Source organism: Copadichromis virginalis, linkage group LG14, assembly GCF_057382275.1.
Source record: "Copadichromis virginalis isolate Kocher_CV1m ecotype Utaka linkage group LG14, C_Virginalis_male_GT1.1, whole genome shotgun sequence".
Lineage (NCBI taxonomy): Eukaryota > Metazoa > Chordata > Actinopteri > Cichliformes > Cichlidae > Copadichromis > Copadichromis virginalis.
The window spans coordinates 18,616,907-18,643,524 of record NC_140631.1 but is presented as its reverse complement, the minus strand read 5'-3'; the positions used below and the strand labels follow the sequence as shown (position 1 = coordinate 18,643,524).

Genomic DNA, 26,618 nt, shown 5'->3' with positions numbered 1-26,618 from the left:
GCTGGGCGAGGGTAGATACGTTACTAACCACTGCGTGTCTGCATTCCTCTTCCTGCTCTCTTTCCAGGATGACATAGATTTCTTTGGCTTGTGTTCCACCCTTGAACCACCCTGGACTCGACAACAGCCGTGGCCGGATCCTGTCTCGGATTTCTCACTAGTTCACCCCCATCAAACACAAAAAAAACAAAAAACACCGCAACCACCACTACATACACCCAGACAACCAGTGTGGCCACTCTGCCCACTTCAGAGCCCTCCATCTACCAGAACATGTGCTTACATGCAAACAAAAGCATAGAGACTGTGAATTCGTTGACCCAGAAGGTAAAAATCATATGAAGTTCAAATGTCGACCTATTACTGCGGAGCGCAGTGAATCAAAATGAGCCTCTGCTCTGCATCGAGAATGTCTTGCATCTTCATGTGTAAGAGAACAAGCAAACAAACAAACAAACAAACTGTACCGCTCATTTAGCAGCTGGTGTTATGAAGCTTTTGTGTGTAAAGTTTGAAGTGTGACGAAAAGTGTCAAAAGTGATTATGTTGCACATTGAAGACAATCTTGATAATATGGAACAAGTTAAGATGAGGAATGTCTAAGTGATAAATGTGTTGTAGATACTGTAAGATAGTAAATAGGTCAATATTTTTGTAACATAGGCATCATGTATGTCCCCCTCCCATGCACCCAGTTATGACGATGGTTGCGTTTGGTCACTTCCATGTGCCATTTTTGTAAATAAACCACTTGAACATGTTTACATACATTCTGTCATCATCTTTATTTTTTGTTAAATGTAAAAATTCTTTAATGAAATTAAAAAGTCAGTCATATGGATGAAGTTCTGAGGTCTTCTTTTTTTTAAATCAATAACTACGAACTCATAGTATGTACTGCGCTGCTTTGAATCAGTCACTCACTCGTGTGATAATAGACTTCTCTGCATTGAATCATTACTTGTTAATCTCTGGTTCCCTTTCATAGCACATCTTGTGTTCTGTCTTCCTCCGCTCACCCCAACCAGTTGCACCAGGTGGCCGCCCCTCCCTGAGCCTGCTTCTGCTAAAGGCTTCTTCCTGTTAAAAGGGAGTTTTTCCTTTCCACTTGCACCAGCGTTTGCTCATAGGGAGTCATATGATTGTTGGGTTTTTCTCTGTTGTATTATTGTAGGGCCTCAAGGTGACTGTTGTTGTAATTTGGGGCAGTATGAATAAAATTGAACTGAACTGAATGTTGCTAAAGAATCAGTACTAATAAGACCAGGCAACATTTTCCAGTTTATTATATAATTTTGGTGATCCCAATGCGAACTGTAGCCTCAGTGTCCTGTTCTTAGCTGATGAGTGTCACCTGGTGTGGTCTCCTGTAGTCCATATGCTTCAAAGTTCCCGTGTTGTTACAACCAAAGTATGCAGATGAGCAGTTACTTGTTGCCTTCCTATCAACTCGGTCTCCTATGACATCATCAAGGCATTTTCATCCAGAGAGCTGCCACTCACTGGATATCTTTCTTGTCAGACGAGTCTCTGTAAACCAGTTCAAAGTCACATAACTCACCTTTATTCCCCATCCTGATGCTCAGTTTGAACTTCAGCAGGATCCAGTCTGAATGGAGTGCTGCCATGAAACTGGCTGATCAGATTTTTTGTGTTAACCAGCAGATTAACAGGTAAGTGTATATTGCCATCTATCTTCTAATTTAAAAAAAACATTTTATAAATATGACGGCTGATCACCACAGAAAAAAAAATCACTAAAGAATGATTTAATCTAAACATCTTATGTTTCTTCCAAAGCCATCTGTGCAGGCGGCGTAGCACTCAGTGTGACAAGTCAACTTGTTTTGATGCCTAAAATTACACTAACATCAATACTGGGGCTGCACTTCAGTTACATTTAATCTCTGCTGATATAATTTGCTTCAGGTTTAATTGGAAATAGATCTGAAAGCAAAGCAATGTTGGAGAGACATCACACCCACATAACTGTCAAATCACAGTTTTGCAGCCTCTGTGAGGTTCGAGCCACCCAGCTCGCTCAGGCTCCGCCTGTCTGATGGCGTGTTTACACTTTCAACAGCGACGTGAATCTGCATCTCGGAGCTGGCACAAGGCAAGCAAAGGCAGCTGCAGTCAGAGCCCAGCTGACGACTACAGTGTGAAACTGTTGGAACAGATGCAAACAGCCTCTGTGGAGCATTTTTGTAAATATGCACAACTTCTTAAACTTCCAGAGACTGTGTGGCTTTGTGATTTATACTGTTGCAACAGCTTTTATGAAGAATATGATAAGAACTGACCAAATCTTTCCTATTGTGCTGTAAAAAACTCACAAGCTGAAGCTCTTCTTTTTCACCCCTCCCCAAACTCCTGACAGACAAAACAGATGGAGCGGTATTAATTTAAAGCCTAAACAATGTCCTCATGACAGGAAGAACGGATTAAGTATTCTTCCTCATGCTGATTTGATCAGGAAAAAACCAAACCAAAACAATGTTCTGCTGTTACACAAGCTCAGAACAATCTTTTGGGGTATAAGCTGTGAAAATGATTGCATTTTGTTATTCATTCTTTCAAAAGTTTAAAGTGTTAAAACTTTTTAAACTTTAAATGGTTAAAAAAAAAAAAAAAAAAAAAAGTTTTACAAACAGTTTCAGGGTTCTTTAACTTTTTAACTGTGTGCAGCAAGAGAACATGTCAAATATATTAAATATACATTATGTTCATTTGCAGAAAGCATGAAGATCTTTAGAAACCGTGACTATGAAATATGACGGCATGTCTTTGATTTCTCCAGCGTTCTCTCAATCTTTGCCTCATAAAGTTCGTTTCCTTGCAGCCAAAACTGGCCTTCAACCCTCAGAGTCCATGATGAAGGTCTCAAAGTTTGGGTTGAGCTCAGACACGAGCGCGTCCACAAAGTCCCCGATGGTGGGCCGTCTCTGCAGCATTCCTGTCACACACACACACACACACACACACACACACACACACACACACACACACACACACACACAGAGGCATTAGGGGGTGTTTGCAGGCTGCAAGGAGTGGCACCAGAATTAGTTTGCTGTTTTCAATCACTCCATCTCACTTCATTCATGCTTTCCTTAGTGCTGAAATATTTTTAATCTGATGTCAGAGGAGTGATCATAAAAAAGGAAAAGAAAAACCTTTTGTTTTTTGAGATCCTTTGAAGCAAGTGCTACATTTTTTCTTCCCAAATTAAGCTAAAATCATTTTAGGTTAATGGATTTCAGCTGCAGCACTTTTTTTAATTCCAGCTTCTCTTCCTCAACACTACAATGGATTTTTCCCAGTGCAATGTTGCTCACCATCATCTGCATTTTGAAGTGAAGATTTAAGGACATCACCACATTTTACCACAAAAGCGCCTCAACACATCCTAAACTACTGCAGATGTAGTGCAGCACTTTTTACTCCTCACACAGTACTTACACTGAGAAAATGGGCTCAAACACTCACACCTTAACAGGCCTCAGCTGGTAATAACGTCCATCACAGTATATGCACTAAAGTAACCAAAATGTGCAGATTTCCTGTATATTTACAATGTTTTATATTCTCTGTCTCACTCACATAGATTACACAAGAATGTGTCCAGTGTCGTGGAGCTGAGAGTGAGCTCTGGGAATGTCTGTGTGTTTTCAGAGCTTGTCTGCCAGCTCATGCATTGAGGACTCCCTAGCTCGCTTTACAATTCAGCAGCACGCCCGCTTTGAAGTCAGTTCATTTCCCCTTGTGCAGCTGCCAATGTAAATAAGCACTCTCCCCCTCCCCGTCTTTCCTGCATAGGTCACCTCCATTGAGTGCACGAACACACACACATGCACACACACAGGAACGTCTGCAGACACGCATGAATGGCGTCGCAAAGAGTTTCACACAGCGATCCTGAATGTAGACAGATATCAAGATGTGGACACACACACACACACACACACACGGGAGTCTGTGCTGTTTCCACCATGATTCTGACTCAGCAGGATTGCCATCTCTCCTTACCCACCAGTCGCACCCTGCCCCTTGGCTACAACGCGAGATACCATCACACAGGGGTCCCTAACACACTGTAACCGCAGGGCCCCGGGATCCCTGTGAACACGGCAGCCACATCACAGAGACGACTCCAACCATAAACTGATAGTCATGTTTATAGAGCCGAAGGGTGTTTTCTCCTTTGACCGCTGCTGACGTCTGTGGCGTGTTTGAGGCAGAGACCAAAATGCATTATTAGATGCTCACAAAGAGTATGCTGAATTTATACCTCAGATCAAAGTGAGCGTTGTAATTTAAGCCCCAACTTTCTTTCATGGAGACTTTAGTTTTCCAATTAATGATGAGAAATATGAGTCGAAGCCCACAGTCCTGTTAGCAGCTCTCTGTGGTCCGTCACGCAGGCTTCTCATAGCTGCGTAAATGCTTTTGAAAATCTCAAGTTTGACCCAGAAGAGTTTTCCTGCCTTAACCTAATCAAATCCCCCCTTTACTTCTCAAATATGCAGCACAAAAATCAACAGAGAAACAGACACAGAGGTACGCACATGTCCTGACATGGCACTTGTTTACTTTGGTTGATTTTTTACAGCATGTGTGCAAACAGAGCTAAGGGCTACTGAGCTGAACTCTCCATACATACATACATACATACATACATACATACATACATACATACATGCATGCATACATACATACATACATACTGCAGCATCACCGTCACTTTATCATAGATTTCATTTCCTTGCTGTGTTTAAAGGGGCCTGACCAGCTACAAGTTTCTGTGGTGTTAAACAAGCAAAGTTTACTCTACAAGACTGATGAGAGATGCACAGGTGCTGGTGGTGTGTGTGTGTGTGTGTCTGTTGGGGGGGCTAAAGGTGGAAAAGGAAGTGCAATCTGTGAAGGAACTTAGTCAGGTAAACAACAGTTCCCATGCTAGCTGCTCAGCAGCAGCAGCTCGTGGTGTTGGCACACAGTTCTTACGGTACATGACAACAAGCAAAACAATACACAGTGAGGACTGAGATTTTCTCAGCCACGACCCCTGGGAGAGTTGGAGAGGAATGCACAGATAACCTCAGAGTCATAACAACACTGTGGAGGAGTATCTGATCTCAGAAGCTGCCCTTATACATACACACAGGGAGGAGGGGCCGAGCCACACAAGACCCCCCCCCCCCCAGGGAGGAATCACCACACTGTAAAAGAGATGAAGCTCACAGACAAGTATCAAAATGTCAACTGAATACGTTTTTTTTACTCAGCTCATGGTTTTCACTGAATGGAAGCACTGGGTAATTAAAAAGGTACAGTCGGTAATTTTGGAGGTTATGTAATAGAAAAACTGAATATTGTACTCTGTGTGCAATTATGTCTTCCAACAAACAGATGGGTTCTCATAAACATAAAACTAATCCATTAAAAATACATTACAGCAGGTGCTGGTTGATGGAAGACAGCAGCAGCTGGCTGAAAGCTAACGCTATAGAAGATAATGATGGGCTCAAATGTCCTAAAAAAAAAAAAAAAAAATCACACTTTCAATCTGATTAATAGTTTGATTACATTCTCAAATCGTATGGGAGTTTATTCACCAAGTGTCCAAGTCCAACAATGTTTTAATGTAAGAGACGGTTTCACTAACGCTAGTGTTGCCCCCCCCCAAAAAAAACATTGGCCGTATTTAAACTGCTGTAAATAACTTGTTGGCTTAGAATCTGTGAAAAAACGTATCAAACCCATCTCTCGCGAATGAGATCAAGTAATTTTGAACCACAGAAACCATTCCTGCCACAAGGCAGAAGCTGCTGTTTTTTGGCCAAGTTTTATATATCCTTTATTCATCCAGCTAAAAAGTCTCATCAACACTAAAAAGGATGAGACTCTTGACCATACCACATTTTTCAGAGTGATCTGGTTGAGAGAGCAGCAGAAATTGCAACAAATATAAAACAATAGGTTTGTAAAAAGTAAACGAACATAAATTGACACCCGGCATATTGAGACTGCAGTCATATTTACAGCTGAGGTAAACAGCAGACTGACAGCCTGCACTCACTGCAGATGAACGAGGATTGCACTTGAATTAATAGGGATAAGAAAACTGAGTATGACTGAACATTTACAGTTTCTCAGAGCCTCTGGTGATGGCGGCAGCATGCTCTTTTGTTCAACAGACAGCTCAAAAGCCAGTAATATTCATTTTAGTGCGATATATAAAAAAGAAAAGCTGAAACCACCAAGGTTTGCCTGAACTATTACTGACATTATTACTATTAATGTCGTGTTTCTTAATATTATTTTTGACATTAAAAAAAAAATACTCAATCGCTGCAACTCTAGTTGATTTTTTGTGATTTGTTCGAAACCACTTTAACAAATCTAGACAGCTGAGATCTACAGATCCATTCAAACAGGGCATCCAGGTACCCATGGCTCACGACGACAGCAGCGCAGAGGAACAGAGCGAGTGGCTCTGCGTCACAAACGGTGGGGAGAACTGTACACTTACTCTTGGCTTAGCACCGAGGAAAAACCAGAGCCAAACTAAACATAGGCTGTGCTTTGTGCCCATTGTTGGTACAGCCCGAGGACAGAGCCTTTGCAGTGTGAGTCATCTCGTATTTAAGAGTTTCCATTTCCATTCATAATGGCACTGACACAGCTATTGAAGAGCGGGGCTTCTAATCATTACAGTCATCTCAGGGCTTGCATCGTTAGCCAACTTGGCCAATGGAGTTTTGGGATGTTAAAAGACAAACTGGAGCCTCAATCGACCAACTGGCCACTGACTACCTGCTCAAGGGTACATCAAAAGTCCCCCTCCTCCACCCCACCCAATTTATCCAACTGATGTACAAACATTCGAAGACCCTCTTCTTTAGCGCAACTTCCACTGCCTCCTGTTTTCTTTAAACAGGACAGTGGTTCTCAGGGAGATGGAAAACACTGCGAATTGCTGGCGTACAATAGCCCCTGGTTTTTCCGCTTATGTCACCAGCTATCAGCACAAAATGCCAAAAAAAACAAAACAAAAAAAACAAACCCAAAAAACCTTTCAAGGGCAAAATCTTTTCAGCTCCCTGAAACGACATCCTCAGATATAAAGACGTCCTGACGTGGGTCCAGCCTCATGGTAAAATCTTTAAATTACACTGGGATTTTACATTTCACATCAGTAAATAGATAGCCTGCAAAGAAAAGCTTGTTTATTTACTCAAAGGGTGGTGGGCGATGGGTATCAGTCCAACGAAGGCCACTGTGGCTGGCTAGCAGCTCTGAGTCTGGGTAATGACAGCTCAGGGGACATGAATTTAGTACAAGTGCTCTAAAATTGCAGTCCAGCCTGCAGCTACTGCTGGATGAATTTATCAAAGATCTGAGATGCTGACTAAAAACAAATAAATAAATGAATAACAGAAGTTTGGATGGCATGGATAAAGTCTGTCTGATGACCTCCATGATTTGAGAAAGCAAAATAAATAAATAAATTTAAAAAAAAAGGGTGTCTCATCTTATTTATTTATTCTTGCAAAATAACACATTTAATTTGTCCCCTTCAAACAGGCCATGAATGGCATTCGTGTTTCCCTCACAGAACACACAACAGACACTTTAACATTACTGAAAAAACTGAAACTTTTTCATAAAAACATATTGACCTTAACTCCTTGTTATAGCTTGTATTTTTGGTACTTCACAATTTAATAGGCTTCTTTTGAAGGCCAGTTACACCCAGTTGCAACTCCGAGGCAGCACTGTGCTACGTAGGAAATGTGCACAAACTGGAGCGTGCGATAACTAGCCCCGTCTCCTCTGCCGCCTCGTATTCCCCCGGAAGTGTTTGACACCGTTTTCACAAATCTTAAGGTACTTGCTGCTTCATTAGCCGATTCTCATAACTATTCCAAACTTGTCACGGTGTGAAAAGTAGCTACGTCTGTCAGACCTGCAGGCAGGCCCGGGGGCTCACCGCCTCTGTAATTACAGCTTTGAAGTTCAGGAAGCTTTTTCTACAAACCGCACTTAAGACAGGCCCAGAAAGCAAGCAAGACAAGGGTGATGACAAACACTGCACTGGGAGGCTCTTTGTTGAGTAAGCACACACACACACACACACACACACACACACACACACACACACACACGAGAATTAAAAAGGACCATCAACACAACACAACCTCTTCATAATTTTTCCAAAGCAACACTTACGTAAAAAATTGCATCAAACAGATTTATTCGGCTTAATGCATCGAGTCATTCTAAAAAATTTTTAAGTGTGTTTATGCAGACAGACGGGTCTGCTCACCACTTTAGTCCAAACTGAAATACCTCAGCCGCCATTGTTTGGATGGCCATGACACGCTGCCATTTCTGGTCCTCTGAGCATGAATCCTGTGACCTGCTGCAGGTCACTTCTACTGTGTAGTATTTAAATAAATGTTTGATGGATAATACAGATGCTCATGGCTCCCATGCAATTTACTTTGCAGCTTTTGGATGGATTACTATAAAATTTATTGAACATATTTATGTCCCCGCTCAGGGTGAATCGTAATAACTTCGGTAACTCGTATATCTGCGGGTCAGGGCCCCCCAAGGAGGGTCGGGCAGAGAAAATAAAAAGCCAAAAAGCAGACAGATGTGATGAAAAGCACAGGCTCTTCCTGCACTTTATGGTTTGTCATGAAATGTGCTCCAAACAAAATCTATTGTCCACCCTTGCTGCTCAAAAACAGAATTTAATTTTCTTGAACTCGCACTTCAGTTAGCCATCACATCCCATCTGACACAGACTTAAAGTAAGAATTCAGGACAATTTTGGAAAGCCCCCACGAGTTAAACATTTACCTGATCAAACATTGAGTCTGACTCAAGTACGGGCTGTAAATTATGCCTTTTGCAGCTTAACATCTGGACTATGAGGTTTATCCAATCCTCTCCTCGACTTCAGACAGAACTATGCATCACTGTCTCACAAGTGCTGTGGGATTGTACAAAGCACCCCGCCTCGGGGTTTATTACTGATTGTACAAGCAGTCATAAGAACTATTCAGTCACGCTTCCCCAGACAAAGAACGAACGAGGTCCCGAGTCCCTGCTACAGAGCCCGAGTAGATCCATTTTCTGTGCTCAGTGTTTGAGACTATGGGAACAGCCTGGGCCATGAAAGCCCTCTCTGTAGGAGGACCCAAGGTTCAGTTTAGCCAGTCGATCGGCTTTCACTCTCTCTCTCTCACTGCAGTGATGCTGCCGCAATGAATTTAATACCTGGGTTTACATTTCAACACCATCTTTTCCTGGGAAACATCCAGGAGCAGGCAGGGAGGCATCCAGATAAAGACTGGCCTCTGATTGGCCTTTCCAGGTCTGCTCCGGTTCCCCGTGTGCCCTTATGCCCCTTCTACCACCTCACCTAAGGGGGATAAGCAGGGAAATGATACACACCTCCATTTACAAGGCTCTTTGTTTGAAAGGATTATGTGTAATGGGTTGGATCTGGATTCTGTCTCCTTCCTCTAGTGTTCTGGTTTCTGCTGGCCTAATCCCCGCTAAGGACATAAAAAGAGCCATTCTAATTCACTTCAAATCAATTTTCCATTCCTCAATAAGATTTCAGGATGTCTGCTATGAACCCATCAACCCTTCAGCAAAGACTGTGGAAACTTAAATATTTCAGCACATGTGCCGATGTTTTGTAGTTTTTCATCAAAATGGTGAGGTGGCTCAATGAGGGTTCTTTAAACTGCAGAGAGTTTCTGCTTTAGCTGAAGCATTTCTCCAGACAAGGAAAAAAATGTATTATTATAAAATTATTATAAATGCAGGTGCACACAATGGACAGGCTGCCAAAAAATGTGAGAGTGGATCTACCATCTAGCCCTCCCAAGGCTCTTTCATTTGATCTGCATCTTCTGTCAGACAATGCAATCGCTGGGTTAATCATTATTCCCAGAGCAGACGTTTTTTAGAGCCTTCCTTCCCCTGTGACTTGCAGCCAGAGCGATAAAAACCACCATTAAAACTCTGCCTCACGCAGGGCTTTGGACTATAACTAGAGTAGCATTCGCTACAAAGAAAACCATAAAAGCAAATATCGTAAGTTAAGCAACAGTTAATTGGACAACAGATCTTACAGCGAGGATCTGATCCAATGGTGGTTTTCATTTCAGAGTGTGGGTGCAGCCCTGTTTGGAGCTGTCACAGGAACAATCCAGTGGAGGAGGGAGGGGGTGACCCTGAGGGAGAGATTTACAGTACGCTCCTAAACGTTACCCGATATCACTATCTTTCTGTGTCTCTCTCTTCTCACCTTCTCCACTTTTGTCCTGTCCAGACAGGCCACAGCAACTGCTGGAGGAGGGGTGTAGAAGGAAAGAAAGAAGCATGCGTTCGATTTGCAGTTCAAGTCCACCCTCTTCCAACACCCTGTTTGTGCTTTAATGTGAAAGGCTTCTTCCTTGATGCAGCATTGATGAAGCTCAACTACCCAAACTCCTTGAAAGCACATTACACAGATTTTTTTTCTGATATGGGGGAAATTTCATACACTCAAAAATGTGACTTCTGTGTGATTACTTCAAGTAATAAAAGGAAACTGCTCCTGGACATCATCACATAGGCCCAGTTCCACTCCTAAGCAAGGATCGTTTCTACTACAAATGCAGTTTGATGAGTTTGCAGCCCAGCTTGTCACTAATTTTTATACCTCAAATATCTCAAATATCAGCATATTTAAAATAAAAACGAGCGCTAACATGCTAATCATTAGCCATCTCGAATTGGGATTAGCATGCTAACAACGGCTAATCAGCACTAAAAAGACAGTAAATTGTAGGATGGTGAAACTGTAAACCCTTTCATGCATTTTTATTCCTTACTAATTGTTAATTAATAAATTAATAAAGCATATACTTAGCTTGCCTTGTGTCCGGCTATACTCTTAAAGACACTTATGTTCCAAGGAGTAACCTCCTGAGATTAAAAATGAAGTCAATGCAACAATGGCGAAAACTGCAGTTCCTCTAGGTGCCTCGTGGCACCTAGAGACAGATAGCGGGAGACCCAACGGTTGAGTAGCCATTCCTGTTAATGCTGCGTTGGTCACATAATACGCTGCTGCAATTTCATCACACAACCACATCCATACGGATACATCAGCACTAAAAAACGTAAGCAAAGACACTGCCAGTTTAGTTGGTGCACTCGCAACGTAACAGGAGTCCCATGTACCACTGTGAGAGGCCGCTGACATTTGACCTTATATGGGGATTGGATAAAAGTAACCAGATCATCAAAATGATTACGTTTACTGTGACACATTCGTCATAAATTGATCCATTTGGTGCCAATAATCAAACAAAAGGAATGTGAATGTTATGGTGTTACAACAAGAAAATTGAGTCACAGAAATCCTGAAGATTTACTGAGAACGACGAATCTATTGAATAGTTACTGGAATATTTGAGTTTGTTTGATCTGAAACACAAAAGTGGTCCGGTCTGTGTTTTCAGCCCTGCAGAGTCAGCAGCGTTAAGCACTCAAACCTATAATCAAACATTTCGGTCTTTCCCTCCTTCATGATCGCCTGTGTACACAAAAAGCACTAGGAGCCATATCGTTATCTTTTTAATTATCTTCTTTAGTTAACCTTTAAAAGCAGATCAAATAAGGGCTGGACTAGCAAGGGGCACTGTGTAACTGCCGCAGAGTGAGCTCGCCGAGAGCAGGACAGGCTTTGGGCTGACAAAGCTCCTGTAAACAAAGATAAGAGACCTTGGGAGGTGTGTTAAACTAGTAAACATGTACCACGGTGGAATCTAAAGCGCAGAGTGGGACAAACCATAACAGTGGTAGCTGTGACCACCTGAAACAACAGCAGCTGGATCAGCAGCTTCCATCTTTCTTTTAAGTGAGGACGCCTTTTCTGCTTCATATGAGAAAAGAAAAACAACAAATCCAAGCAGGAGTCACACTCTCGGCTGTCCAGCAAGTCAAAACAAATTTTGTGGCACAACCTGCAGTAATTAGACACACCCGTTTTAAAAAAAAAATTAAAAAAAATTCATGGGGCAAGACGCCAATGGACTGACAACTCCATAATCTGGGAGGAAACCTCAAACTGTTGGCGCAGAATGGCGCTTTACAGATGTTTGTGGGCAAACATGATATTCTATTAGTATTTGTGACAAAAAGATTGAACCTACCCTCCACCATCAGCATGGGCTCCTTAGCTCCTCCGTGGGCCAACATCTCCCGTCGGTACCGCTCACCCATTTCCCTAAGAAAGAAACCAAGATGGAAGACAGGCAGGGAAGAGAAAGAGATACGGTTACAGACACCTGTATTCACCTGTCAACCCCTCCATCACTGCTGCTGCCACTGGGAGCCCAGGGCCAAGTCTGCTAAGTTGTCTGTAAACAACAGACAGGTGATAAAAACAACAGAGCTCTGACAACTGCAGGTGTTACCGAGACGAGGTAAAGGAGGCCAGGGGGACAGACAGACAGACAGAAAGGGAAACAAAAAGAAGTGAAACTGCTGCAGGGCTCAATGCGATGCTGATACGATTAACGGTTGATTTTCCACAACAGAACCTTATTGCTTTGCTTGTCCGGGGCAAATGCTTTAGATAGAGGAGGATCTGGTAATGTGGATGCTGCTGTGTGTCTGTGAATCACAGCAGATGCCACATTGACATTAAAGCCAGGGCTTTGATACAGATGATATGAACTATGTTTCTGCAACTCTTCACCACCTGTACTTCAGTTTCAGGGTAATGTAGTCATTGTTAGGAGGACTCCTCATTCCAGCCAATTTAGTATTTATTGCCCTTATAAATAATGAACCATGTGTCCAGTTAAATATCTGCCTCCCTACAAAAATAATTCCTCTATTCGGTTCTCTCAAATAAAAACATCTTTAACTCAGCGAAAGCTCTGATGGTTTTATAAGACATATATACATATACACACACACACATATGTATGTATGTATGTATGTATGTATGTATGTATGTATGTATGTATGTATGTATGTATGTATGTATGTATGTAAAATTTAACAGTATGTTAAGCTTCGGTCTCACCTGTTTAAAGGATCCTCTATGAAGCATTGTTTCCACACCATCGAGGCCACCGCACGTGACATGAGGTAGGAGTAGTACTTGGCCCCGTACCCAATCAGGTGGCTGAATCTCAGCTGCCATGCCTTAAGAAGAAAATGAACATTGAACAAAAAAAAATAAACAACTGTATCACTTTAAAGACAGCGAAGCCAATCCTGCCAATCCTGACAAAGCTAACGCTAGGCTAAACCCACACGGCTGCAACTTTCCTAACAGCATCTGTCGCGTGTCACCGTATCCAAGGTGACACGCGACTGTTGCGCCGGACAGATTACTTTAAAAATGCAACTTTAAAATCTGCTAATGAGTAAAAACAGCAGATTTTTTTGTAGCTATTCACACTCCATCAATTTTAAAAATGAAAAAAATCATTCGTAATCAAAAACTAAATCATGAAGACTGGGCACCTTACACCAAAACAAATAAAAATGGGTAAAATAAAAAGGATAGAGTGAGGTTACCCTACGGCCTGGCAGCGTGCACATCTCACAAGTGCTCTTTAAATGACCATAACTCCTCCGTCGCCATTAGTGCCAAAATAAGAGACAAAATGTCAACTGTTTTGGTAAGAAGAGAAGACGAGCTTTACGCAGATATTCGGTATGTCATGGTAGAACAAAGCATCTACAAAGTACTGCTGTCTATCGCCGACAGAAAAATCATCTGTTTGTCTCGTTTAGGGAGACATTTTAAAGGGTTCCTGTATAAACACTGAGGTGATAAAAGGCCAAACACCAAACAGTTTGATGTCTTTAAAACAGTCATATTTGAAATAACCAAGGTGTAATCGAGCAATCTTGGACAACCTAGCTATAATCTAACTTTACATCTTTTCGTGTCTGCACTCAGTTCAGCTCATATTTCTAATCTCATTACTTCACCCTTTAATATCCAGCCCTTCATGTTGACACAACCTGCTCTGAAACATCCAGACAGTCAGACACATAAACACCTGCCAAAGTACTTCAGAGGCGTTTGTGGTAACGCCTGCTTCAGTCAGTGACTCAGGACCAGATTTTGCAATGACTACACCCTGACTACAGACCGACGAGGTGAAAACAACACGTCAGTAGATATTAACAGAAAGCAGACTCATAAATACGCCAAACATTCTCAATCTTTTGAGCTGCCTACGTCGTCTTCACTGATGATATTAAACTGGTGAAATGAATACAAGTTTCCTTGAACAAACATCTTTGACAAACATTAAATCACATCCTGTCAGGTCCTTTTATAAAACGGACAAAACATGGAAATTCCTAACAGCTAGAAAGCCCCGTTCGCTCCTTTTCTCCCATGTTGTTGCCTGAAGGGGAGCTTCTCCATATCTATAAAGACGAGCTCCTTTATGATCTCTGAAAACGGCGACACTGGGAAATTCAGCTGGCAAACATTCAAACATTCAGCCTGCTAGAAAAGGCAGCAGCTGCTGTTGTTAACAAAACATAACAGACTGCAGACGCCTCCTTGCACATCCACATGGGGGGGAAGCAGACTTCATACACGTTAAAGATTTGAACTCAAATTAAAGTGAAATAATCATGAAACTGAGGGATGTGCTTGCAGACTGGTGCCCAAGAAGCTTCCAAAGGATCGTCTGAAATCAAGGTACATGTTCTCCAGCAAAAAGCCAAATAACGCATTAGTGTGGATAAAAAAAAATCTTAAATTCTTTATGCTGGGAAACATCTATTAAACTCACGTTTGTGAGAAGATATTTAAAAACCTACTGATTCTATACATCACCCTTAACATAAAAAGGTTCATCTTTTTTTCAGAAATTTGAATAATAAAGGGATATGAATGTAAAAAAATAAGACAAAGAGCACTGTAGGTTGTAAGCTCTAAAACAACTGCTTTTTGAGAGGAGCTGTGTCTGCTAAACTAAGCGCGGTCGCTCAACAGCATGAAAAACACTCCCGTGTTGACTTGACAAGACTCCTCAGGGCTGTAGTGACTTTAATAAGAGTCGATAGCACTCCTGAGAGGAGTCACGGCTCAGGAAAGTGTGGGTTAGAGAAGCAGGAACACAAATACAGGAGCTCGGATCAGCTCTTTCAAGTGCTATGAAATAGAAAATGTAGGCCGCGCTAACAAATGCGATAACACATCCAGAAAATTACAAAAAGCCTGCTTTAATTTGTTTTAATTCGGAGGCTCTTTGATTCCTCTGTGCTTCCTGACTGCTGATGTTCTGCTACTGAAAAACTGTTTGGTAATATGTCGCAGTCTCTGACAGGATGCTTTAAGTACTCATCACAAAGTGCCTTGATTATCAGGCTTCCAAGCTTCTCTTTGTTTTCAATCCCTTCGTCTCACATCAAATGATTATCGTCAGCTTTTCTGAGAGAGTGCGAGCGGGTCACATGTCAGCAAGATATCCTTTTCATCCTCACATACAAAAGGAAACTGAGTAAGCCCTTGCTTTTTACTCTGCTCCTCTTCAGTGTCAGTTAAAAGACATTTTTAGGTCTTTCCAAACTCGACTTGTGAGAAGAACGTGAGCCGTCGCATACACATCGACTCATCCTCTGGGGAAATAAAAGGGACAGCATTGCAAGTGTTAAAGGCACGGATTAGCAGTTAGAGAAATGTCAACAAAAGCGAGCAGGACACCTCGCTTTCTGCCTCTTATTCCCAAATATTATCTTCAGCTCAAGAGTGAGCATGTGGTCTGTGTTACTCGCAGCTGATCCTCTCACTCTGTACACAGCGGGAACTGATAGCCCTCCTCTATAAACTATACACATGTCAGCATCACCCTAATGTTTATAATCTGTGGCTCTCTGTAACCCATTAGCCACTCCAAACTTCTCTTTACTGCGGAAACTTTTTCCTGAGCTGCGTTTCCATGAAGGCAGTCAGACAGGGATGGATTCAGAGGGTAAACCACACAAAAAAGAACATTTTAAGGATCTAAACAAATCTGTTTTCACTTGCTCCGATCCAATCGTGATCTAATACTCGACGTTTAAGTACTGCAATCACCCTCAGTTCAAATGAGGAAAGCGATCTCGCTTGTGGTTGTGGCTGTGCACACGGAGGCAAAGTGCCTGTTAGAGCTTCCCGTATGGCTTGAAAGCTTGAAGAGAAATGACTGCGACAGTGGGAAACTATATAACATAAACCGCAATCTCCGGAGAGGGAGCTACAAAGCGAGGCACGTACAGAGGAGTGGGAGGACTCCTGTGAGGAGAAACGCTGGCTGGGACACGGTCGTCCGGGCAGAATATATAGCAGTCCTGTAATCTTTATTCCTGATGGCAACCCCACATAATTACAGCCCTGAGTAAATGCTGTATGAAGGCCATTTCTGGCTAAATTATGACTGTTTTTGATTCCCTTCTGTCTCCTGGCCTCATCCTCCTCAGCCCACAGCTGCTAAAGTGGGGGAATAAAGCACTTTTTTCATTAAAGAGGAGGGAGGAAGAGGCTCAAATATTTCCCCCTGGGAGGGTTCATTTAAAGTATCCCCCTGCTTTGTTATTTTAGCAGCCCTTCAAAAAACAGCTTTAATCCTTTAAACACTGCTGTGCCTGGGTGAGAGATAAAAAACCAGTGAGAGAAAGAGGAAGGACAGCGAATAAGAAAGGAGAAGTGAGTAGAAAGTTAAAGACTAAAAGGTTTCTGTGATCTCATTAAATGGGTATCAAAAGAAGAGCACAGAACCCTAAATTATCAACAACTTCCAAGCTTGTATTTTATCCTGTAGTCATGACGTCAGAGACCATAAGTCACGGGGGGAGAAAGGGAAAAAAAAGGTGGTCAGGCTGTACCGTGTTGGGCGCATAAGGCAAGCCGTAGAATTTCTGCTGCATGTCCTTCAGGATTTCTGTGGTAGAGCGGTTCTGTGGTTCGCTGTGGTAGATCTGATCCAAGACTGCATAGAAAATCTACACAGCAAGAAAAAAAAAAAAAGCAAAAACAATCACCAACGTGAAAACTCTTAAACTGCAGAAATAGAGTTAAATGGTGACTAATGTCACACCATTGGACATGAATGCCCATTAAACTTTTAACATGTTTTGTGGTTGTCTTGTTTGAATCAGTTTTAGCTTTGTAAAGAAAAACAGATAAGCAAGGAGCACAAAAACAAGAGCTTTCCTAATAAAAAAAAAAAAAAAAAGGGATAAAGGCTAAAACAGAATGGGAACCAATCAAAAAGATAAAAACAAAACCAAACCTTTCATAGCCACCAGATGCTGTTTATGAGCAGAGAAGGACTGTTCTTTATCACATCAGCTCCTCAGGGGTTTTTTTATGTTTTTTTATGACTTTTGCACCACAGGTGTTAGTATGAGATTTTCAGTTGTTGTTTTTTTTCCTTAGGGGTGGGCGTAACACTAAAGTAGTGCCACACAAGCATCATAAATTAGCTGACACGTGTTATGGATGGTTCCTGCTGTTGCGTGCTCTGTGACAACGTACATGCAAAGACATTAATCTTACCTGCAACTGGGTGTCTGCAGCTCCACACACCTTTTTGGACTCACACAAGCGAGCCACCATACTCTCGGGTAGCGGCTAAAGAGACGATAAAACTGATTAAAGCTACAAATGAACAGAATTTTCATCTGAAGCCTTCATCCTGCAAATTTTAATGGCAATCCCATGACCGTAATATTTCATCAGAACATATTTCTGTACTTTATCGATTCAAATCTGTCCTCAGTTTAAATCGTTTTGAGTGTTTAAGGTTTACCTTTCCAGTTTCATAGTGCCGTGCAAACTGGCTGATGACTCGGTAGTCGGTGGCAAAGTATTCCATGAGGATGGAGGGGACTTCAGCAAAATCAGTTGCACATCTGGTTCCTAGAGAAGGGATGAGAGACTTTAAAACAAAGCAGGATATAGGTGACTTTATTCTTGGCTGCTTAAGTGCTTTGGCTTTTATGCTTAGAGTGTTAAAAACGAAAAAGTGAGCCAGAATGAGAAACCAAAGTCTTTACAGCCCCAACCAAAAGTCAGAATCAATACAAGTCCTTGTGATCTTGTGACACTCAGCAATATCAATAAGTAAGCAAAAGCACATAGGGCAGGAATAGATGTGTAGAACAGAGGTGAAAAAGAGCAACTGTCATGAGATTTACACAACACAAACTTAACCAACATGTCTAAACATTGTGCCCAGTGAAGAAACAACCTCCAGTGCAGTTAATAGATACTGTTGTCAGGCTCAAATAAAGGCTTTGGGATCTTAAATTACTACTGAAGGTATCTGCAAACCAAACCATATCAAATGACAGCGTTAGCAGCCAGCTATCATCTGCCCTCTCCTCGGGGCTTACTTTCCTTGTTCAATTCACCACAGTGTAATGTATAACCCCCTCCTACAGCTCTGTATCAATCTATGTAATTCTACCTTGTGACATTTGGAAATGCAAAGCCATAATGTTCCAATATTATTACTTCTCTAAATCCTCAAGCAAACCAGGGTCCACTGAAGAGCCCTACTCATTGTAAGGGTCACTCCGCACCTGTCACGTGCTGGTAGCGAGTGCGTCCCAGCATTGAGTGCATAGCGTGGCCCATCTCGTGGAAAAGGTTCTCCATCATGCCGGGAGTGAGCAAGGTGGGGGCGCCCTTGGTAGGGTGAGGCAGACTCAGCATCAGCACCACGACTGGCAACTGGTACTGACCAGTTTCCTGGCACTGGCGCCCACCGCGGATGGTGAAGTGACAGTCCTGGGAGGAAAATGAGGAGTGAGGCTAAAGTGCTACTATAGAAAATAATACTGATATATACTAATGACGTTACCAAAACATAATTAAATACAAACTCAGAAAATGTTGGGACACTTTTAAAAATGTGAAAAAACAAACAGAATGTAGAGATTTGCAAATCTCATGAACAAATTTTACTCACAATAGAAATAAAATTTTTACACAGAGAAAATGTTTAATTTTAAGAGCATCCAGTATTGAATTTCAGCCTTCTGCACAAAGAATTCTCTGAATGTTTTGATATTATGTCGATTAAGAGACATTGATGTTGAACATTATTCTGAAGTTCTCCCATAATTTGTAGACAGTTTTTTGCAGATTGGTGAACCTCTGCTCATCTTTACTTCTGTGAAACTCTGACCTGTTGTCAATTAACCTAACTGGTTGCAAAATGTTCCCCCAGCTGTTTCCCTTTAGTAGCATTTAGTTTTCCATCCTTTCGCTGCCCCAGTCCCAACTTTACTTGAAATGTTGCTTTTTTTCATGAATTAGTCTAAGTTTAAACATCTATGTTAAAATATGGTTTCGATGTTCGAGTGTGAATAAAATGTGGCTTTTCTGTTTTTAATCCACATTTTACAAAACTCGTTTGGGAATGGTTAACCACATTTCAAAGAAGGAAGAGATACTTTAAAATCTCGAGTACGTCGATGAGTGTGTGCTCATACCTGATGAGGTTTATCTTGCCGGTGGAAAAAGTCACAGTAGATGTATCCCAGTAATCCCTCCGTCTCATGGACCACAGCCTGGAGAAATGCACGCACAGTGATGTAATCACCCAATAACTGCACACAGACACAGCATCTGAAACTTTGATCTTTAAAAATGGTCCGTGGATTAGCGCTTGGCACAGACTATTCCACACAAGCGAACCTTTTTTCCTCACTAATAATGAGTTACCAGTTTGCGGACATCCTCGCTCCAGACCTCTCCAGCTCTGGGTTGTTCAGACATGAGGGAGACGCCGTACAGCTGAGAGAAGAGATTGTTCAAACCCTCCATACAGGAACCAAGAGACAAGTAGGGACTGTACAGACTGGGCTCTATGTTGTACCTGCCGTGACAAATCAGAACATATCAATGAAAGAAGGAGATGTGACCTTCAGCACCGTGATCCAACAAAGTACATAAAAACAACAAATAGGAATCATGTGCATCTTCTAAAACAGGAAGATCAGCAGATCTAGAGTGGTCAAATAGCCCAAAAGGCCCTTTTTTTATTACTGAACCAGAAGTTGAAGCCCAGATGAAAAAAGAATGGTAACGCTTGCCCGCTTTGAACCAGGACATATTTCTGTATACGTTTAGCTGCAGGTTGCTCACTTGACTAGCTAAGAAAAAAAAGAAAACGGATCCTGACTATCACTCATATGTGAGCTCAGCTGGCAGGGCAAAGCCACCACAGTGCCAGGGCTCAGGTTTGGCCACCCATGCTTAAAATGGCTCCTTTCATTCATGCTGCTTATAAGGCATCAAAGATAAAGACCACCGAGCCAAAACGGTTGTTTAGCTAGAACACCACATCCATATATTATCAGTGATGAATAACAGGCCACTGCTGAACACAGCTACTAGCTGTGTTTACCACACACAAGCTCTAGTCCCTGTTTCAGCAGGGTCTGAACACACACCGGTTCGAGCTGGTACTGCTGGAAAAGCACCGATAAAAAGAAAATGAGTGACTGAGAGAAACAAAAAAGCCTGTGATTGTGACGAAAGAGCCTCAGTGGGAGGAATTAACATAATGTGAGCATGTAAGAGTGTACTTGTATGACCGTCTTTGTGAGGACCAACTTAAATTTGGGATCTTGGCTGTTCCTTTCCTCGCCGTCATACACCGAAAAGGGCTTTTCTTTTTTTAAATGCCACATCAATTTTTAGGCAGCATGGTGGCTCCCTGTCATTGCGTGGTTTCTCTCCGGGTACTCCAGCTTCCTCCCTCAGTCCAAAGACATGCGCTTAGTGCCGTTAGGTTAACCTGTCATTCTAAGTTGTCCATAGGTGTGAACGTGAGTGCGAATGGTTGTCTGTCTCTCTGTGTTAGCCTTGGGTCAGGCGGGCAACCTATCCATGGTGTGCCCTGCCTCTCGCCCTATGGTAACTGGGATAGCCTCTAACCCCACCCCATGACCCTGACAAGGATAAACGGAAGAGGATTGATGGACCAGTCCCAGAGGACTGGCAGCATGAGGAAGGAGAGCACAGACCCCACTCCTCCTCAGAAAATCTGTAAAGACACATCAAGTCCAAGTTTCAAGAAAACTTAGTAGCTGCTTAAGTTCAAAGAACACCTGACAGATCACTAATGTCTGCAATAAAGAGTTACCTAATGCCTCCCCAGACTCAACATATAATTAGCCTTTGCTCTGTAAAGTGCAGCTCATTAACCCTTTAAAGCCTGAAATGTGAAATTATTTTTATTTCACATTTATGATTTCATTGAACCATCTTAAAAATGTGTTTCCATAGACGACTTTTAATTTGTATATCTGGCTTTTTTTTTTTTAAAATTGTATAAAAATGTATTTATTTAGTGTTTAAAACACTAAATGTTAAGGAAAGTGAAAAGAAAAACTAATAATAGTGAAACTTATGGCTCCTTGAATTTGCTGAATGCCAAAGACGACCACAGTTTATTTAAGTTCCACGTCATGGGTGACATCCAGGACGGTTTGCCAGCACATGCTTTCTATCACGCATCGACGCCTGTTTTTTTAATACAATTTTTAATACAATTCCAAGTCTTTATTTTTAGTCCAACTTCATTTGTTTTCATTTAGTTACATCTGCCTTGCTGATACTGGGTACTGCATTGAGATCTGATGACTGTGGGGGTCCCTTGAGTACAGTAAAGTTATCGCCATGTTCAACTTTAGCGTTTTTGAGAGCAGACCATCTGACACCAACAATGTTGTTAAATCCTCCTTCTTTCCCACTCTGATGCTCATCATGACCGTGTCTACATGCCTGATTGCAGTGAGTAGCTGCCATGTGATTGGCTGATTAGATCATCAAGTCATAAGAAGCCATTGGGTTACAAAAAAAAGAAAAAAAAAAGGAGGTCGATTAGACTGAAAATCAGACCTGAAGTTTACTCCCATGCGTCTCTCCTAACACCTTTTGTAAAAAGCGACACTTGATGAAGAAGTGGGACGTGATAAGAGCTGCCGCTGTGAAGCAATATGGAATTACAAACATGTGAATGACTATCAAGTGACAGCAAGCTGAAAAATATGTTTCATAAAAGCTAAATCTCACCTTTCAGCACGCAAGACACCGCTGAGGTATGGATGATCCCAGGGCATGAGCTCCTGTCAGAAAACACAGAACTCATCGTAACTCTAAATCAGAATCAACTTACAGGAGTTAAAATATAATATTGTGTAATCAGTATTAATTGCTTTAAGGCATAACAGCATAGAGAGAAATGTGTAACAGTGAGTGTAATGTTGTGTAGTTGGCAAAAATATTCTTGCACATTAAAAAAATAAAAATCACGCACAGAATGTCCAGGGCTGAGTTTCTTCTTCATGTCTCTCATCATCTTAAAGTCTTTTGCTGTTCTGAAAGAGAAGCACCAAACAAGTTATTAGCGTGATGACTCGAGGCGTTCATTCCTGCTTTTTACCCACCTATCTCTACTCAGGGTCAACGGGGGCCAGAGCCAATCCCAGCATGCATTTGGCTGAAGGCAGGGAAACACCCTGGACAGGCTGCCAGGCTAACAGGCTCACATTCATACCTGTGGGTAATTTAGAGTCTCCCAGTCCACCTGAATTGCATATTTTTGGACTGTTTGAAGAAATCTAAGCACACAGAGAATCCATCCCACACAAAAAGAGGAACACAAAGGTTTTCTAAAAATGCATCATTGTGCAAATGATCAAACTCATATTCGCATGTATGACAAAACTAATTAAAGGGTCACTCGTTTCAGTAATTGTGGATCTTTGGGAAACATCTTAAATAGCCTAATAACTCATGGTTAACCTCGAGGGGAAGCACCGATTTAATGAAGCCTTTACACCAAAGGCAACAAAAACATAAATCAGCTCGTGCTGATGATTCAACCTGCCAAACTGAAATAGCTGATCAGTGGATTTTTATTATGAAAAACATGGAAAGCTGTACCTGTCTGACAGCTTGTCTGTTAACAGCTGAAGAAAGCTCATCACCGTCTCTGCAAAGAGGGATAAGAACAAAAATGCAGCGTGTAAACCTCCCGAGAATAGTTCTCAAAGGCACAAAATATTGACAGTGCTGAATAATGAAAATGTCCCAACTGTGAGAAAAACCCCAGAGAGGTGTAGTAACCTGGGGTTTTGGCCATTGTCCCCTTTAGGGCTCTGTGTCCGAAGGACTTGTAGCCCACCAGTGTGGCCAGTTTGTATCTGCATTTCAGCAGCTCTTCCAAACACCCCATCAGCTCTGCGTTGGGATAGAGATAAATCCTGTAGGCGATTTCTCGCACCTACACAAGTGGAAGAGGAAGAAGGAAAATTCATGACAAAATCTAGAATTGTTAAAATAGCATAACAACTAGGCTGCTGATCTTTGCAGGGTCAGAGGTAGATGGCTAGATAAAACACTAACTTTCAAGCAGAAGATGTTAAAATTTATTCTTTTTTTTTCTTTTCTTTTTCTCTTTCATCTCAAGCTTAAAGAAAATAGTTTAGCATGCTTAAATTCTACAATGGTACAACACAACTGTCAGAAAGTCATTTTAAGATTACTCAAAGTTTGCAGATCTAATTTTTTAAAACTATTTCATACTGCTATCCACTATAAAATTAGATTAAATATGATAAAAACAAACAAACAAAAAAACAACAACAGCTGCTTGACTAAAGCTTTGAGCTCTCACAGGTTTAGTGTTTCTCATAACCAGCACCCAAAGCCTATGTTGTGCGCTGAGACGTGGCAGAGGCGCCACCTTCTGGGCAGAAGAGAGAAACGTTTGCTGAGCCACAGTAAATGCCTACCAAGTCATTGGGGGAATCTGCATGCAGTCCCCCGATTTGAATGAAGCTTCCTTCTGTTGCAAAGTTCAGATGTAGGTGCTCGGGAAGCGCAGACCTGGCGATCCTGTTCGGCATGTGGGAGCCGACCAGGAACTCGTTGTTTAGATCCAGCAACTTCACATGAAGAGCAACCGCCTCTTTCCTCTGCAGGGTGAAAAAGCACCAAGCACAATCACCGTTATGTTGCCTTCAGGTATTGTTTCCTACATCGTGTGTTTAACTCCATTAATAAAAACGCACCAGTGTGTCATCTAGATGAATTCCACTGATTTCAAAGTCGAACATGAACAGGTCTGCCACTCGCCTGCAGAGGCAAACGTGTACAAAAGCCACAACAGGCCAAAATAAACAATCAGATAATCTCATAATGAGATGAAGGATAAATCAGGTCAGATACAAGACCAGGTAAGATTACCTTGTATCAGGATCCAGCTGAGCCTCGATGTCCGGGTTGTCCAGCAAATTCTTCAGGCTCTTGCATAACTCAACATTAGTGTTCAGTCTGAAACATAAAAACCATCAACATCTGTCACAGGCACAAACTGAAGCATAAATGACCCGTATCGCACCGTTGGAGACAGCGTATAAAAACATGTTCTTGGTGTTGTGCAGCTATGAACGACATAGGTCGCTTCTTACTTCTCCACGACTGTGCCGATCTCGATACAGGTCTTCTCAGCAGCCTCGCGGAAAGCTGGATCGGGGTGAGCTACTTTTATAAAGTCTGCCTGTTCACAGGGAGAATGATTATTGTTGACAAGATTGTCAAGAAAACAAGCAATCTCTGCTCATACTGAATTTTAGGAGGTTGAGATTAAAACAATGGTCTTTTGTTGGACTTTGCATTTTCAGTGGGAGAAATGTTTTGTCACTCATTCAAGTGACTTCTTTAGTCTTCACATAAAAGGTCCACAGCCAGAAGCATAGATACACTGGGTTCCCCACTTTCACCCACCGTGGCTAATCTGTATATAGAGGAAATGGAAAACAGGGCTCTCTTATCCTACCCTGGAATGCCACAGAGTCAGGTACAGGTATGTGGATGACACCTCGGTGAAAATCAAATCTCAGGACATAACACAATTCACTGATCACATTAACGCGGTGGACCAACACATCAAATTCAACAAGAAGGATATGAAAAAGATTTCCATCAGTAATGAGGAACATTTAAAAGTTGATGTGTTGATCGTAAAACAACACATATGGATCAATATTTAAGGTTTGACTGGAGGACAAACAGAGCGAACACCATCCCCACAGACACAGCAGCCAGGGACACAACTGCTGCTTAAGCAAAAACCACTTCTGATCCCTTGTGTCAAGAGTACTGGAGCAGCTGAGACGCGCCGTCTCAAAATATCACGACTCTTTGGCTTCAAAACACACAAAAAGCTACGCCTAAGATTGGTCCACCCCAAGGATCAGGTCCCCTGGCACAAACAGAGCAACACAGTGTACGCTTGCCGTGACTTTGGGGAAACCAAACAACCTCTGGCTAAGCGTCAGGCTAGGACTCCGCAGTCTATTTACACATACAGGCCAGTGGCCACTCTTTCAATGATGAGGATGTACACATTTACGTGAAAAGAAAAAGACCACGGGTACATCTTTTCACCATCCTACAATGCTGTGATTGCAGCCATTCCGCAAACTCTCTATGAATGGTACTCATCATGCTCATGTAATCACAAACATGAAAGCGACCTCACAGCCCATTGTTAGTCAGTAGGGCTGGTCTTGGCTATGTGGGGAATAATATGACCTTATTTACACTTTTGCTACAAAGGTTTAGCACACTTTTGTGTGTTGAACTCACCAGATCGGCCACTTTACACAGTTCATCTGAGAGCTGGTCAAAGCACTGGACTGTCTGAACTCCAGGAGAAGAAGAACAGGCTTTCTCCACCAGACGCTCCGTGTTCTTCAGAGCTGTCTCTGTGGCCACCTGAAAGCCTGCAGGACAGCTCAGCTCTGGCACTCCAAACAAACCCTGCAACCACACACAAACGCACAGTTATCACCACCAACTAAAGCAAGACTTACCTACATAGTGTAAATGTTATTCTGCCAGTTTTGTAAGTTTTTTTTTTATTATGATCATTTTTAAAGTACACACCACATTTTTCTGTAACAGGTCCAGTTTCCTGTGAGGTCTGGCATTGAAAGCAGCTCCAACGGGAGACCATGTAGTGAGATTTCTCCGTACATACGTCAACAGGCTCCTGTGCTTTACCAAGTAAAACATCCTCCTGCACGCTGACATGTTGTACAAACCTGTCTGTTGATTCTGAGGCTAAGAGTGCTGACAGTGATTGGCAGAGGACATGCTCGATTTTAGTTTGTACGTCAGCCTAGCTGCAAAAGCCGGAAATGTAAACAAAGCTAGGTCAGTTTATTTTAGACCTTTCTTTTTCAGGATAATTAAAACGGACTTTCTTTGACGTATAAAGCTTACCTGTTCCATTGAAGTGCTCACATGTTAGCTCACTGGAAAATGAAAGCGAATCTCCATAACTGTTGCTACTTGTATTTTCGCTAAAAAACCAAAACATCGGGCTTCCGGTACCATTATTAAAAAAATAAAAACGACACACTCTTTGTTTTTATAAGTTCAAATTAACTGCATTTAAACAAAATGTCGTTATCTAAAATTTCGTTATCTGAAATTTCATTTCATTTTTGGCGAAAGTGCGATGAGCTACCGAAAATTAGTTCGCGAT

General features: G+C 41.9%; 2 protein-coding genes across 3 annotated transcripts in view; one reads left to right on the top strand and one right to left on the bottom strand.

Moving 5' to 3' along the window:
* The window catches only part of LOC146693803 (tumor necrosis factor receptor superfamily member 19-like), a 17,758-nt gene extending 16,917 nt beyond the window's left edge, over positions 1–841 (top strand). For both annotated transcript variants that reach the window (XM_085429724.1, XM_085429723.1), the window contains exon 10: positions 68–841. In XM_085429724.1, coding sequence (XP_085285850.1) covers positions 68–72 — 5 coding nt within the window. In that variant the 3' untranslated portion in view covers positions 73–841. The remainder of the gene's footprint in view (positions 1–67) is intronic.
* Positions 665–26,618, bottom strand: LOC146693802 (mitochondrial intermediate peptidase-like). Its single transcript, XM_085429722.1, has 20 exons — positions 26,354–26,618; positions 26,015–26,253; positions 25,715–25,888; positions 24,535–24,623; positions 24,311–24,397; positions 24,136–24,199; positions 23,857–24,039; positions 23,189–23,345; positions 23,006–23,054; positions 22,377–22,437; positions 22,133–22,185; positions 19,775–19,928; positions 19,543–19,620; positions 18,628–18,835; positions 17,853–17,962; positions 17,600–17,674; positions 16,927–17,043; positions 13,112–13,233; positions 12,231–12,304; positions 665–2,956 (listed from the first exon to the last, which is right to left on the bottom strand). The coding sequence occupies exons 2-20, from the start codon at positions 26,159–26,161 to the stop codon at positions 2,856–2,858; spliced, it is 2,103 nt and encodes a 700-aa protein (XP_085285848.1). The 5' UTR covers positions 26,162–26,253; positions 26,354–26,618; the 3' UTR covers positions 665–2,855.

What these genes read in the sequence shown, in the direction of transcription:
- LOC146693802 (XM_085429722.1), bottom strand. Translation starts at nt 26,161, where the DNA reads ATGTCAGCGTGCAGGAGGATGTTTTACTTGGTAAAGCACAGGAGCCTG. An exon ending in CAGATTCCCCCAATGACTTG is followed by an intron (nt 23,346 to 23,856) that starts GTAGGCATTTAC and finishes CCACTTGTGTAG; the next exon opens with GTGCGAGAAATCGCCTACAG. An exon ending in ACAGACAAGCTGTCAGACAG is followed by an intron (nt 22,438 to 23,005) that starts GTACAGCTTTCC and finishes CTTCTCTTTCAG; the next exon opens with AACAGCAAAAGACTTTAAGA.